The following is a 15894-nucleotide window of genomic DNA, read 5'->3' as shown; positions in this document are numbered from 1 at the left end:
GTTCATTGGCTCAAAACAGTCTCGACTCCCGTTTTATTGAACTGGGGCTCTCGCGCCCCCCCCCCCCCCCCCCCAATCAGAACTGCTCCGGAATAAAATGCCACCTTTTCTTTTGGCTTAACAATAAAGAACTCCTGCTTTTCCTTTCATAGCGCGGTGACTTTTAAACGTAACAAAATTCCACAGGAGCTGCATTACTTCAGCTTTGTTCCCACTGAGTGGATATCAACAACCATTGGCTCCATGTTTTTATCGATAACCTAGACATGGTATCAGTATTGCTAGAATAAACTCAAATGGCTTTTCTAGGTTGCAAGCACAATGCACCACCACCAGTTTATTCCACACCTGATAATCAGTCTGTTCCTACAAGATCTGTGCAATGCTAAACACGCTTAGTACCCCCACCACCACCATTACTGCTACGTGCCTCTGCTAGGGCATGCAATGACGTGTACAGCAAAGTAGAGAATTCTCAGGAAAGGTATACCGGTTCCAATCCTTGCCAACCGCATTTTCCCACCTGATTTTAAGAACCTACTCTGTACCGAACACTTACGTACTATCAGTTCACCAAACTGGACCTGCAACAATAGGGCAAGAGCCCTATTGGGGTGAATATGTAGTGTGTGTACATGAAACCACGCAATGCATTAACAAAATTTTATTCCTCACAATAAAAAAATTTTCAAATTAAAAACAGCATAAACCCTGGGTGTTAAAAACACTATTCTGTCCTTTGCCTTCGCTCCATCCTTGCATGAGGAGCAGAACAGTTCCTACAGTACAGCCTGATGATCATCTTTGTCATAATCTACAGCTCACAAAAAAAAAAAAAAGAAAGAAAGCGTCAGGACAAAGTGAAAGAAAAAAAAGTCCCGTCAACTTCCATCTCATGTCCAACCCAGGTAAAAAAAAAAAAAAATCTGAAAAAAAAAAAAAAGTTGAAAAGAAACACTTCCCTGCTAGAGGGATAAAACTGAACACTGACAAGCCACACACACAAACGGATCAAAGGAAGAGTGCTCGAACTCCTCCAACGAGATAAAAAAATTAAAAAAAACTTGAAAAATCACGTCATGAAACAAAAAAACAAGTCGCGTGTCAATGCCTCGTGTGCTTCAGTTCAAGGGTTCACAGTTCGCGCACACACACACATTGCCAAAGAACAAATCCAGATCCCTGATGTGCACAGTTCACAGCGTTTGTTGTCACATCCAGGCAGCAGTTTCCTTTTTTTTTCTCGTCACTCCTCTCACGCACAACAGAGAGAAAAATGCACTGCAGAGAGAACGTCGCAAAAAATGTCTGTCGATGTCAGATGTAGTCGATGCTAGTGCAGGGCGACACTGAAGGGGTACCTCTATACCGCTATCGTTACCAGGAACGCATTAAAAAAAAATAAAAAATGCACTTCCGTCTGCAGGGCTATTCTCCGCTGTCGTTTTTTTCCACGAGGACGTGCCTTCTCTCTCGTGCGTAGGACTTTGTAAAACGGCGTACGCCCCGTGCCGTAGCTTTGCGGGGCAATGCAAATGTTGCACTGGGGGAGGGGGGGGGGTGAATTTATAATTTCCTCGCCTTTGGGAAAAAAGAGAGGCTGGCCCCGCAAGGCGGAGGCCTCTCGAAAGAAAATTTGTAGGCTTTTTTCTATCTAATTCGATATGTGTTCCGTTTGCTATATCGTAGAAAATATTTCGGGGAAGGAAGACAAAAACATTGCCGCATTCCAAAGCACCCGGCACTGGGTCTTAAAGAGTCACACTCGTGTAGGTTTGGAATGTCAAACATTTGCATAAGTTTTCTGCAGTCCTTCAACGAAGGTACAACAAATGTCCTCAAAAGTCCCTTCGACCGCCAAGGGCAAACAAACATGCATCAAGTCACGTGTGTAGTCAGAACCGACCAGAAACCTGCTGTAATTTGAGTGACCATTTCTTTTTTTTCTTCTTCTTCTTCTAATCTTTGGGAATGTAATGTGCGCAACAAAGTTGCCGAGTGGCTGCACCTTCCAAAATGGTTCCAAAAGTTTCATCCGAAAAAGTCTCAACACCTGCCTAACTTTTCTCCTCGAAACTACCTCAATATGAAACTAAGGAAATGAGTTCTCGTCGTCTAAGTAGATCAGCAACTAACTTCGAAGGCACTGCAACAACATTTTAACTCCAATCTTTTTTTTTTCTTCTTCTTCTTCTCGCCGCACGACAACAACTACTGGTCCATTTCAAAACAGAAGAAAGAGAATCCGAACGAAACCGGAGGCCCCTCCCCCGTCCTACCAAAAAAATTGCGACGGGAACGAGAGGGGGGGCCCGGTTTCCCGCTAAGTTGCCGGGGGTTTTCTACATCTAAATTCCTTCTAAATGTTCCGTCCAAACTGGTGGACCAACAAGGACAACTGGCCTGCGGCGCAGGGGAGGGAAGGTCTGAGAGGTTCTCAGTTAGCACCCATTGCGCCCACTTCGACGTCCCCCTTTTCGGGAAAAATCTTGAAAACAAAAACAAAAAACAAAAACAAAGTGTTACAGCTCCCCCGTAGGATGCTTGCTTTGAGTTACACGAGGGTGACAGACTTCTAGTCTGCGTTTTTTTTTTTTTTTGCGGCCGCTGCCTGCATCGGGAAACCCTGAGAGTAGAGAGAGAGAGAGAGAAAGGGGGGGGGGGGCTCCCTCCCTAAAGTAGGAGGGGTCAGCCACGTCGTAATCTGACGGAAGACAGGTATACTCTGTTCAGCAATGTTCGGCAACAAGATTTAAACCGCATTTTTGTTTTCTCCGCCAGCCTCGTTTGCGAGAGAAAGAAAGAACGAAAAGTTGCATGTTCAGCAGAAGAAGCACAGTCAACATGTAAAAAAAAAAAAAAAAAAAAGGAAACACTGCTAAGTGTGATGCTAAGGCTACTCCTGCTGCAGGCGAAGAAAGAAAAAAAAAAAACAAAAAAAAAGAAACGGAGAGACGTACAAGACCCAAGGCTGCTCTACTCAAAGCACAGGTCGTCTCAGGGCCTGGGAAGAATGCACTCCCATTTTCTCAAGCGTTTCCTTGTAGTCTCCGGAGATATGGAAGGAACATAAGGGGGAACAACCCTGCCCTCTGGTTATCTTTGCTAAAAACCATCGCAATTCGAATACACGTGTAACAAACCTAGCCCGTTCTTCAGCTCCCTCCTTGCAGAAAGCATTACGTACCGACCAACCAACGCACACGTATGCACGCACACAAATGAGCTACACAAACACAACCCCCGAAGGACTTCTGCTGCCCCGAAAACGGGCGCTTCCTTTCGCGTTCGATAGGGGGGGAAAGCACCTTTTCTCTCTTTATTTACTTTTTGAAAAATTTTAATTCACCGATTCTAGTTTGGTCCTGTGGTCAAGTTAGAAAGATAGAACATGTCCAACAGGCACTTCGTCGTACTGTGACGTCGCAACGGGCGTGAGGAGGGGGTTGGGACTCGGATTTTCCCGACACCGTGTCGTTCGAGAGCGCGTAGCACCTTCTGAGAGAGCGACCGTCACAGCACGTGGACACGGAACGACGTGCACAAAAAAACATTTGGCACAGCGGTAAGGCAGAAATTCGTAACATTTTGGTCGTTTCCAACTGCGTGAGCTGAAGTGTCCCTCTTTCTTTTTTTTTTTTGTCCCATAATACTGCGGTACTTGTAATATCGTTCTAGGCTATCGGAGGATTACACCGAGAAAACTTGAGTGTCGCCGTTGAAAAGCAAGGTGGAATGTTGTATAAAGTGAGTGGTAAAAAAATAGTCCCGACGCTTCTTTGCTACCGTATCCCGCGGCACGGCGGATAGAGGGCGCCGAGGGGGGATAACGTGTGCTGCCCGATATATCCGCCAAATATGTTCCTTACTAGGAGGACCGCTTCTTTATTAATTATCTAAAGAATTGCTACTCTATTATAGTAGTAAAATAAACGGGCAGAGAAGAACCTTCGAAACTCCCCCTCCCCAACCCAAAGAACCCATCTTTGCATGTCCACATGCACAAAGGACAGAAAAGGATCTGTGATCAGGATGTTAGATACTGGCAGAGGAAATCAGACTGAAAGCAAAGCACCAGACTTGACCATGACAGCACGTGGGCTACCTTTCACACTCTGAAGGAATATGTGCAAGGGGGAAGCTGAAGAAGTGGCAGGAAGGGCAATGACCTCATGTAAAATGTTATAAAAAATAGCCACATTTTTCCTCGTTTCTTTGGTAGGTGCAATGGACACCTTCGTTTTTTTTCTAAAAAAGCATGGGGGGTGGAGGGGGGAGGACAACTGTGTGCAGCTATAAAGACAGAAGTGTTGACAAAGGAGCTCCAACACAACTACGTATTTAAAAAAAAAAAGAAAAGAAAGAAAAGAAGAAGAAAGGAACCCTAATGTCGTACGAAGAGCAGGGGGCCAAAAAGAGAAGCACAGGGAAAAGCACCAACAAGTCAAGCGGAGCACGCGTCTCCTCCGCGGCCGCGCTTCTTGCTCGTTTCTTTGTAACAAAAAAACACGTTTGTAAGTCTTTCATTTCACATCAACACTGGAGAGTTGGCACAAACCTGCCCACACCACACTCTCGAGAGAAGTGTACTATTTACAAGACCGCGGATCGACTGGCATCACCTCAAACGGGGTGAGGTAAAAAAGAAAAGAAAAAGAACAGTCGTCACGAACGGTGGGTCGTGCGGAGCAAAATTCGACGCCACCGTAGAAAGTACCAGTTCACAGTCACACACATGTTCCCCCGCTTCAAAAAGGAGAAGTGGAGCCGTGTTTCCTCTTGAGATTTTCCAGAGTTGGAGGTATCCTACTACTCTACTATTTACAAGGTGATGCTCCTCATCAACCTGTCGTGCATCAACAGCTGCAAAGTGGTGGGCAGGCGGCCTTTTTTTTTTCGTCAAGTGCTGTCGCCTCATTTAGTCATCGAAACTCTAAACCCTAGTGATCTACCTCTATGTCACTATAAACTACTTAACACGTAAAAGCGTTTCATCGACGTGGGACAAGACAGGACAGTTTTTTTTTTGCAACATTTTTTTTTCTCCTTGGCCTTTTTTATCTTCTCGCCCTCTCAGTGTCGGAAACCGAGAGAGTAAAACTGAGCACACGGTGTGCCGAACAGACAGTCCGAACACGAAAGTCCTCGGAAACAAAATACTCAAACACTTACACCCCCCCACGTGGCAGACACAAGTCCGGGTTGACCGAGAGAGATCGGGTCGCGAATCTTTTTGTGTGCTCAATGTTGCCAAACTGGGGGGAAAGAAAGAAAAAAAAAGAAAAGAAAACGGGCACCTCGCACTGCCGCGCCTGCGCCCTTCACAAAACTCTCACGTTTTCTCAAAAACAAGCACAAAAAAAAGAGAAAGTTTTTTTGTTCCTCCCTTGTAGGGAGCACAGGAACTGTACAACACTCACTCTCTCTCTCAAGTGCACAGCACACAAGAACAAACAGGGAGCGACACAACACGTCAGCTCGGCCTGTCACCTTAAACGAGACTAAAACTTACGGTTTTCATAACAGCGTTTTCTTGGGAACCGCACGAGTGCCGGTCCCCCCGAACGTAAAGCAATAAAACAATAAAATCATCTCGTAAAACTGGAAGCCACCTTCAGAAAAAAAAATGAAGACACATAAGAAAACGTCGTCACAACAGGAAAAAGGAAGTATCGCCGTACTCCTACAACGAGACGTCGGAGACAATGTCGATTTCCCAAAGACCCATAGGGTTTAAGGTAGCGGGGGGCTGGGAGGGGGGCACTTATATTAAAAGTATTCTCTGAAACGGGGTCAAAACTAACAAAAAAGCTAAGTCGAGTGTTTTTTTTTTTTACACAGCAGCCCGACTCGCCCAATCGAGCGACTCGACACACATCACAAAATGCCTCTTGCAAGAGGCACACCCGCTTCTACCTGATTGGTCGAGGCATCTCTCTCTCTCGAGAGAGAGATGTGCCCGTAGAGACCAAATAATTGATAGCACAACGAAGGTCGTTGTTGCTACGTGTCAAAGTGAATGTGCTTGTGTGTCGTTTTCTTGCAGGGCTGCTTTTCCCAAGTTTCCAAAGTAATCAGATCTGCAAAGGAGAGAATGCAAGAAGAGAATGTAAGCACAAAAAAGTTCTTTTTTTTTTAAATAATCAATCAATCAATCACATACATTGGTCTATCATGGGGAAACACCATTCAAACACCACAGTCATCCTCACAGAGAGACCGGACCTGACAAAAAACACCTGGACGCTAAAACCGCTGCGGACTCCTCCTTAAACAGAACTCGAAGAGAGCGGGGAAATACTGTTCCGTTTGTTGGAAGTTTCGTTTAAGCAAAGTACGGAGATTTCGTGAGATATGGCTTTATTTTTAGAGGTGGGACGAATCCGTAATTTGCCGAGTCTGAATCCGAATCTAAGGAGAAGAAGAAGAAGGAGAAGATGAACAAGAAGATGTGGGTTCGAGTCCTACAGCTGGCTAACCTTTTCAGTGACTTTCATCTTTCAATTATATATTTGTTTAATGAAAAACAAATTAAATAACAGTTCACTTTCAGGACAAAATATACCATATATATACTTCTGGTTAAGCGTAATTTATTTAAAATGTTGTTCACCATTTACTATAGGAAGTGCGTAATTCTCGAGTCTGAATTGTTTCCACTAAACTAAGAAAACAATGAAAAGCAAAACCATGTTACTCTTGGGTTATCTTTCTGCTCTGCCAGGCAAACCTCGCAGCTTGGTCTCAGAGATTACCTGCGTCATTGTATCGTATGGCATATCAAACTTCGTGGTACCCATTTTTTATTTGCTCCCGCGCTCATGTCCCTAAATTATCTGCAACATTATCGCGAGCGAAAGCGCTTTATGTGTGGCTGTTTCTTGGCAGACTTGGTGAAGACACTTGCAGACGCGAGCCAAGTCTAACGCGGTACGAGTGACTGGTGGATTGGATTGCACCGGCTGTGACTTTCGCCCGGGGTCGCGAGACGTGAATGGTGCTTTGCCATCGGCGTCTCGGTACTTCCACTTTGTCCCGTTTACCCAAAGTGCATCGAAACGGGGTGTTTCAATTATCCGAAGACTTTTATCGTTGCGTATATAGGAGATCACACCAAAGGCGACCATATTGTTCCGTTTATCCGTAATTTCTGTTTAACCGAGTTTCGTTTATTGGGAGTCCACTAAGCCAGTTTTGGCTTGAAACGCCTGGAGTGCAACATAGTACTCCACTTTCCCTCTTTCAAAAGGTGTGCCCCCATGTGTCAGGTGTCAGGGCTATTAAACCGTTCTCTCACCATTTCTTTTATTTTAATCTTCGATGAATTCGACCAAATTGCCCGAGCTCGTAATGGTTCAATTGTCAAGAGCCTACCGTAACCTCCCGAAAGTACTCCTTACCTGATAATTCGTACTTCATCACTTAGCCTGTGGGTAAGATTGATACTGATGTTGTTGCTCATCTCCATTAGGTCCACCACTGCTCACAGTCATGCCTCCATTAGAAGGATCCTTGGGAGTAAGACCAAATAAGTTACCGAAACTATAACGAAACTGCCGAGAAGACTACCCCTTTCAGGGGAGGTAACGGTGGCAAGCAGGTACACGCTTACCTCACTTAGAGGAATAGGCTGGACAAGTTGAGGTGGTTGCTGATAGATAGCTGCTGCAGCTGCAGGGTTCCCATACGGATGGCCACCGGGCATGTACTGCGGGGAGGAAAAAAAATGGTCTCCTCGATAAATTATTCGGACAAGAAGTTGACACACCGCTGGTGTGACAGGTTTATGTGCAGTAGGAGCTTGTGAACTGAGCCTGAAGACTTCTAATCCAAAGCAGTAGCTCGAAAATATGCAGAGACACGAATACAAAGCCCCATTCCGAGTTACACACATTTGTGATTTGACTCAGAGCTGGTTTAAACTGTCACTTTCAGCTACTGAACCAGACTGTCGAGTGCCTCATCCCGCAGGACAACATGCAATTTCCAGAAAATGACCCATGCTGCAGTCATAAGCACACATGGGCCCATTTGCATGAACGTTGAGAACATTCCTCACTGCCGACCTCAGTAGCTTTGCCAGTGCACTACAGCTTTACAGCGCATGCTCAAAGCACTACCAAAGCTACTGAGTACACCACTGAGGAGTCCCCTCATCACTTGTTCAAGTGGGCCATGCCGTTGTTTCGGGCACTCATCTGGTTTGCTATGTCCCATAATAACACTACTGAAGTAAAAATGCAATATTCAATCAATACCTCAGAGATACATAAATTGGGCCATGTGTTTTCGGGTTTTATGTTTTTTGAAAATTGGGGGTAAATATCGGGTTTTATTTCAGGAGCTGTAAAGCAGAATTAAATCGGGAGATATCGGGTGGAAAAGTACATTTTTGGGTGGAAAATTAAAAAAAAGAGTGGTTTTTGCACTTTTGATGCATACAAGATACGGAACAGCCGTGTTGAATCTGCAGTGCATAGCAGTCTGCAGTTCCTGTATTGCTTGCTTAATTGGCACTTTGCCAAGTTCGTTTTTTTTTTTTTTTTCAGGTTTTGCCCCAGGTGACAATAATGCAAATTGGGGAATAAAAACAGGTTTTTATCAGGTTAAACCCTAAAACACAGGGCTCTATGCATTTCACCATGTATTGCTGTGCGCTGATCTGGATGTTGAATACACGTGGGTCCTTCACACAAAGCATCTCTCAATCATTTTGTGGAGTGCTCACTCACCGAAGCACTTGACAACTGGAGCTGAGACATCTGAGCCTGTATTTGTGGCAACACGTGGCTGTAGGCATGTGTGATGGGCTCCAGTGGTGACTGGATCATCTGGAACAGCAAAAGAAATTAGTCGAGAGCTTCAGATATCTAATCCAACCGAAGAAGCCTTTTTTTTTTTTCATTCTGAGAACTCGCTCAGGAGCCCGATCAGTCTTATCTGCTATCAGCAGGTCTACTTGCATTACCTCTAATGAGAAAAGTGAGAAGAGCATGTGGAACTTGCTGGAGCAACATCAGTAATGCGTGTTAGGTAGGGTTTCTACGACGTTTTCCAGCAGGAAACTCACCTGAGTTGCGGTCATGTGTGGTGTCTGCATGATGTACTGGGTCGGGTGGACCCATGTGGTGCCGCCGTGCAGTGCATACGTCGACACTGGTGCAGTTGAGTACGTCCTCTGGTAGCTGCCCAGGGCAGGAAGGAGCTGCTGTGTAACACTGTAGAGCACAAAAAACGAGGCACCGCCCTTGAGTTGGGCGAGCTACTAAACAAGGCATGGTCGCTAGGGGTCGCACCCAGTTTTGCGGATGTGGCAGTTACAACAGTTTAAAAACGAGTAAAAAAACTGCCGTTTCGGGACCTATACAGGTTCCATCCTTCTGCTCAGAGGATGGAACCCGTGTGGGTTCCAAAATGTCGGTTTTTCACTTGTTTTTTGAACTATTGTAACTGCCAGTGAAATATTTTATTGTGAATAAACATTCTAGATGTTTATTCACACACACTCATAAACGGACCATAGGAGACTAAGCAGTGGTTAATGCATATTACTCACCCGTTCTGCGATATCGCACTTTGGTCATAAGTTAAAGGAATTCCCTGGAATAATAAAAAGAAATTGGCTCCAATACATAAACAGAGAAGAGTGCAAGGCTTCAAGAACGACGGAAGCCTCCACACAGGTTACAAAGCAACGGACTAATAAAGCCATTAAAATTACATTTCCGTCACTTTTAGGAACAAGTCCAATAGGAGGCCAAGTGGGCATTGCGCATACCTCTCCATCTCGCCACATTCTGTGTTCATGGTTCTTGTACAACGTCCTCTTTTTGTTTCCACCATCTGCAAACTTCACCAGGAGTGGCTCCTTGGAGCCTGCGTTAAAAAAGCAAAGTTTAAAAACGTGTGCCACAATACGATGCAGGAGTTTTAGGCCACCGTGCAGAAAAAGAACAGAAAAAAAAAGAACCGCCATCGTTATTTGGTGACCAACCGCAGCTTGTGGAAAGTAATCCAGTTGAGAGGTATTTTCACGAAATAGGGCCCCGTGTACTGTTTTCGCCCGAAAGAAGTGACTAGGACTCACCGTGAAGAGTTTTGCCATTAAACGCAGCAATGATGTGTTCGCATTTCTCTTTAGACTCCATGCTATAAAATAGAAGGAAAATACCGCATAAAAATTATTGCAGTTCAGTGTACTGCCCCACTTGCAACCACAAGCACAACAAACACCGTAAATTGTAAACTGTAAACTGCAATTTGTGGAAGAGAGTTGAAGTGGCAACTGTGGAACCCACCAGCAGTTTATCCAGAATCGCGGACACGGGACGTTGTAGCAAAAAAAAATTGGGGGTGTCGCAAAAGTACAACTAAATGTACAATTTGTACATTAGTGTAGATGCGTTTGTGGATGCTCCCCGTTACAACCACGTAATTTCACTTTCCCGTATTTCGTTTCCCTCATTTCGTTGCCAGTTCACTCTTATCATTAGAGCATGAAGTTTTCGGGAAATTTTCTTTTTCTAAATTCGGGGTGTAAAAATCGTTGAAATAAACATGCGCTCTAAATTCGTGCGAATTCGGGGGAAAAAACTTCCAGCGTGCTAAATTCGGGGAGAAATCGGGCTCGGCTGCTCAAACTAACTGTACTGGCTTGGTACAAACGGTGATGTAACTGCATTCCTACGGACGTCTCAGTGAAGGGTAATTCGCCGGGTAAAAATCGGGTGACCTTCAATTCGGGGAAGAATCGGTTAAACCTAAAAAATTCAGGCTCTACTTATCACTAGAGCATGAAGTTTTGTGGAATTTTTTTTTGTAAAAATCTATTAAATAAGCATGCACTCTAAATTCACGCAAATTTAGAGCGCAAATGGGTGCAAATTCGGGGGAGATTCGGGTTAAATCTAAAAAATTCAGTCTCTACTTATCACTAGAGCATGAAGTTTTCTGGAATTCTTTTTGTAGAAATCTGGTAAATAAGCGCGCACTCTAAATTCACGCGAATTTAGAGCGCAAATGGGTGCAAATTCAGGGGAGAATCGGGTTAAATCTAAAAAAATTCAGGCTCTACTTATCGTACACGAAGTTTGCGCACGGTACTTAACCGCGCGAACGAAAGACCAGCACGTACCGAGCAAAACCGACCCCTCTCGACTGCGAGGTGTTGTCCCGTAAGATCCTAGTGGATATAACGTTTCCGTGGGTGGACAGCATTTGCTCCAGATCTTGCTCCACCATGTACAAGGGTAGGTTGGCAATGTACAGGTTCGTTGGGTCCTGTTCTTGTTGCTGCAGGGACATGGCCTTAATTTAGGGATGCAGAAGAGTCACACACAATGACGCACACACAACCAACAGGAAAAGTTAAACAGAACAGAAGATTAGGGATAACCAACATCCGAGGAATGCAATTGCCGCATCGCAGCGTTCTCCCTCAACAGATGAGGGACACACGCTGATATTCAACGTTGAAATCAATATAAACAAATCACTATAGATTGCATGCGTTGTAAAGAAAGGTACCAAAGACTATGCATTTATCTCTGAAGGTAGCACAATGTGGCCCACACATCTGCTTACATTACTGCTCGAACTAGTCGAAGTTAGTTGCAGTCCCGTTAGTTGTTGGATGGTAAACCGAAACCGTGTAAAATGTTTGCAAGTACTATAACAACGTAAAGTAGATTTACCATGTAAGATGAGTCAGCCTGTGGACTCTTATTACACAGAATTCCCAGGGGAATGAAAATATTGTTCCATTTATCGGAAGTTTCATTTAAGCAAAACAAGGTTGTTTCAATTACCCAAAGACTTTTATCATTGCATATAATATACAAACCAACCCAAAGGTGACCCTACTGTACAATTTATTCGCAATTCCTGTTTAACCGAGCTTCATTTAGTGGGAGTCCACTGTATATGAGGGGAGGCATGCCACAGGGTAGAACTGCGGACAATTTCGACCCCCCTTGCAATCTTTCTTACGCCATTCTGACCACATTGAACAATACATAATTGTAGCATCAAGGGGTATTCTTGTTGAAATATTGCACTAAAACACACACCATATGTTTCTCATGCAGGCAGCAAGCTAGAACATTAAACTGGCTCCATTCAACTTTGCCATGTGTATGATGGGGGATGCTGGGCCAAAAAAACTGATCAAATAAAAGCTGAACGACCGCAGGCATACCTTTGCCATCTGTGCCTGCACGCCTTGACTCTGCAGCGCCTTCACTGCTGCCTCTGCAGCAAGTGGTGATTCAAAGTCTACAAATCCATAGCCTAGAATAAGAAAAAGAAAGTTTCTTTAGAAATTTGTTACATCACTACAATGCTCAGTGTTGGAAGAAGAAGAAGAAGAAATCTTCACAAAGATGGGCATGAACAACAACAACAACTGTGGAATTCCCCCGTGTGATTTCATACAGTTCAGCCAAAATTAGCGGAACAGAATGCCAAGCAGACGCTTAAAGTAAAGCTACTGCTATGGTATTGCACTAGGAGATACAAAAAAGCCCATAGACTGCCACACAGACCAAAGGTACTGAGAAGACTATCCACAAAAGATAACATGCGAAGCACGATCATACCTTTGCACCTGTTCGTGTCCTTGTCCAATATTGCTTTCGTAGAGATAATATTCCCATACCTACGGGAGAAGAAAGGGAAAATACGTAAAATCAGCATAGGGCCATCCAGTGAAAACAGGTTATTTGTCCCTACAAGCAAGCACACTGATACGCGTAAGATCATACTTGGCGCATCATGTGCAGTTATTCTCGTACGTAGTGGTACGTACTTAATAAGCACACTATGGGTGATATACCAGCAAATGCTGACAAAAGCACCGCATATGACTGTTTCTTATCCCCACAGGGAAAATTAACTTACATATTAGTAGGGCCCGGATCTTTAGACATTTGCCTATAAATGCCTAAATGCCTTTAGCCGAGCGGCTAAAATATCAGCGTAAAAGTGGTGGGTGCCATGCTGGGATTGGCCCCATGCATAGAAGTAGAGTATTCTCATATGAGGACTTGAAGCTTGCATAGTATTTTGATATTATTTAAACCAGCGCAAGCACCAGCATCACATATCGTGAAAAGCTTTACAAAAAAGTCAATGTATAGCTTGAAGAGAATGTGCCCATTTTCTCTCTTTACTCCCTATTTCGAGCCTTTTTAGTGCCCAAAAATCATGGCCCTACCTATTAGGAACCATTCTGCACGCAACATTTAGAAATGACAACAACAACAACAACAACAACATGACTTTAAAGCAGAGACTGTACAATCAAGACTTACGGGGCGCAGAGGTTGAGAAGGTCCTTGTCCGTGGTGTTGTGAGTGAGGCCCTTGATGTACAGGTTAGTCTTGCTGAGCTGTTCCCCACCCGATGAGCTGCCTGCAGATCCACCGGAGTTGATGCTGGACGCAGGCGGAGAATTGGCTGGCACTCGGTTGGCCGCTTGCTGCTGCTGCTGATACGCTTGCTGCAAACAGAGAAAGTTATGATTTTTAGCTTATGCAGCAAGCCAAGCAGTGAACACAGCTCATCTGCCACGTTCAATTTGTTAATTTACGAAGCATGCATCGCTGACCCAGCAGATCTTCAGCTGATCTTCAGTAGATATCATATTTGGCTATTTTGTCGCTGCATACAAACAAGCCGATTCCACAATCGAAGAACAGTTTATGTCTTATCCGCAGCAAGTTGGAATTTGCGTCTTACTTTGGTCGAATTACTTTGGTTTTAATTTGGTCGACTTACATTCACCCTGCTCGCCGTGTTGTGTTGATCATGCTTTTAAGCCGCAGGCAATTTTTGGCACGACTAATTACTTTTATAACTCCCCAATGCAGGTAGCGACACGGAATTGGAACTCTTTACCAGAGAATGTTGTATCCTGAAACAATCTCGCTCATTTCACATGCATGGGGGAGGAACCTCGCCTGAGAGGGCGCCGAGCGGGTTGGTTGGACAGTATAAAGCGGTAATGAAGAGAATTTGAATTTACGATCTCGGCAGTGAAATTAAGCATTTTATTTTCTTTGTTTACGGAGCTTCTGACAGCAATGTGGGAGTGGGGAGGCTTCACAATTTACCCTGCCCTGGGCGCAAATTTCTCCTCGCGACGGCTCTGTGTCTGAGGTCTAAGTTGTGCAAAGATTGCGTTAAGGCACCGAGCACTATAATCTGAAATTCAAAGAGGATACTTGCTAGAAATTGGGAATGTCAAATTATAAGGGTAATTAATTTTATTTTTAGAATTTAAACAGCAAATCTGACGAGACAATTAAACTGCGCGTGCCACGTCCAGTTGGCGTTGTGACATAACTACATTTCTTGGGGATTCTGGGAATTCCCCAACAACACCGAACGTCCTCTGGATGTACGAAGAATATCCTAACGGATTCGTACGTCCTATGGATATCTGAGGGACATCCGTCGGACGTACGAACTCGTTAGGTCATCATTCGTACATCCAGAGGATATCCGGTGTTGTTGGGGTTGTACACCCCTTGGTGCCGCAAGTTCAACGTAAAACAACCGTAGACAAGATGTGATCATCGATAATCGAATCAATAAAAACTGTATCCACATTTCAAGAAAATCTTTGGCATTAAGAAAGACGCCCAGGAATGCAGCACCCTTTTCTTTATCAAGCGCTAAGCATCACAAAATTGCTCTTCCCAACGACCCCTCAAGCGCGGTATGGCGCAACCGCGCGCTTTCAGATGCTTGTTTGTAGAGGACGACCTCGCATAAAAAACAAAAAAACAAAAATACTTCTACGACAGCATCATTCAAAAGTTGTGTCAGTCGGCTGAAGACGACGCGAGAATTCCAGTTCGCGCCCACCCTGGCGCGCATATTTACACACACACACACACACACACACAGAGCGCGTTACCCCGATGAAGTCCGTGCACAGTGTGTGTGTGCCAGCAAGCAAGCAAGCAGCTGCCTCGGGGGCTCAGAAAAAGAAAACGGCCCGACATGCACCAAGAGACACGCGTCCGGCCTTGAACCTCAAAATCCGCCGCGGGCGTCTCCTCTTGCCAGACGGCGTCGCACGAGACCGATTACGAACTCCAGCATGTCCGTTCTTTGTCACATCTCCAAGTGGCGGAGGCACAGTGAACGTGCACTCCACTCCACGACTTGATTGGTGACGATTGGTGTACTTGGACCGTCTACCTTGTATGCGAAACACCCGATCCGTAGTGCAGAAGGGTTAAAAGGGTTGAGAAACCACGTTTCACGCACTGTTTGTGTTGTTGTAAGTCCATGTGGTTCGATACACAAAGGCCATACTTGCCTCCGAACCACACTGTTTTTGTAATAACGTTTACAACATATGCGCTTACAGAAACTCGATAAACAGAGTCAACAAGTGATTCACGGAAAGGCCGGTGAGCGCCCGACTACCGGTCGCGACCCCAACTGGGGAATCTTCCTGTGGAGGAGCTGACAGTTACCATGGGAACGGAGATGCCTCGCATCAGTGTATAGGGCCTCGTTTGACATCTTCAACATGATTCTTCCAAAAGTCAGAGAATCGTTTCACAAGCCAGTTAAAGCTCGAAGGGTGAGTACGTGAAGACAACGGAATGACATTTTGTGGAGTCAGCATGCCTCGATCGCACCCCTGCTCTCTCAGAGCAATCGAGGGGCCGTGCCTTGACTAACTTGGCGGCCTTGTTGAGCTCTCAAAGTGTGCGCCAAGTTGAAGAATACGTCAGTCCGCAGCTGTGAGCATACTGTAGCCTCGACACTGTCTATGCAGTGTCGTCTGGAAGAAGAAACCAACCGTGTCGATGCCCACAGCGCTCCCAGAAGCATACTAGAGTGGACGTGGCGCGGAAACTCTGTCTTCTCTGCCAA

General features: G+C 44.9%; 1 protein-coding gene across 5 annotated transcripts in view; it reads right to left on the bottom strand.

Moving 5' to 3' along the window:
* Window positions 1-649: 649 nt before the first annotated feature.
* LOC135367159 (RNA-binding motif, single-stranded-interacting protein 1-like) overlaps window positions 650-15894 on the bottom strand; it is a 182958-nt gene continuing 167713 nt past the window's right edge. For 4 of the 5 annotated variants that reach the window (XM_064600289.1, XM_064600291.1, XM_064600292.1 and 1 more), the window contains 12 exons: window positions 13311-13498; window positions 12597-12655; window positions 12197-12288; window positions 11135-11307; window positions 10088-10149; window positions 9779-9876; window positions 9557-9600; window positions 9071-9218; window positions 8733-8831; window positions 7613-7708; window positions 7401-7511; window positions 650-6080 (listed from right to left, as the gene is read on the bottom strand). In XM_064600289.1, the coding sequence (XP_064456359.1) occupies window positions 7419-7511; window positions 7613-7708; window positions 8733-8831; window positions 9071-9218; window positions 9557-9600; window positions 9779-9876; window positions 10088-10149; window positions 11135-11307; window positions 12197-12288; window positions 12597-12655; window positions 13311-13498 (1152 nt within the window). In that variant the 3' untranslated portion in view covers window positions 650-6080; window positions 7401-7418. The remainder of the gene's footprint in view (window positions 6081-7400; window positions 7512-7612; window positions 7709-8732; window positions 8832-9070; window positions 9219-9556; window positions 9601-9778; window positions 9877-10087; window positions 10150-11134; window positions 11308-12196; window positions 12289-12596; window positions 12656-13310; window positions 13499-15894) is intronic. The other variant, XM_064600290.1, reaches the window with a different exon arrangement.

This window comes from Ornithodoros turicata, chromosome 8 (genome assembly GCF_037126465.1).
Source record: "Ornithodoros turicata isolate Travis chromosome 8, ASM3712646v1, whole genome shotgun sequence".
Lineage (NCBI taxonomy): Eukaryota > Metazoa > Arthropoda > Arachnida > Ixodida > Argasidae > Ornithodoros > Ornithodoros turicata.
The sequence above is the reverse complement of the archived record's forward strand: the minus strand, read 5'-3'. Positions and strand labels throughout refer to the sequence as shown.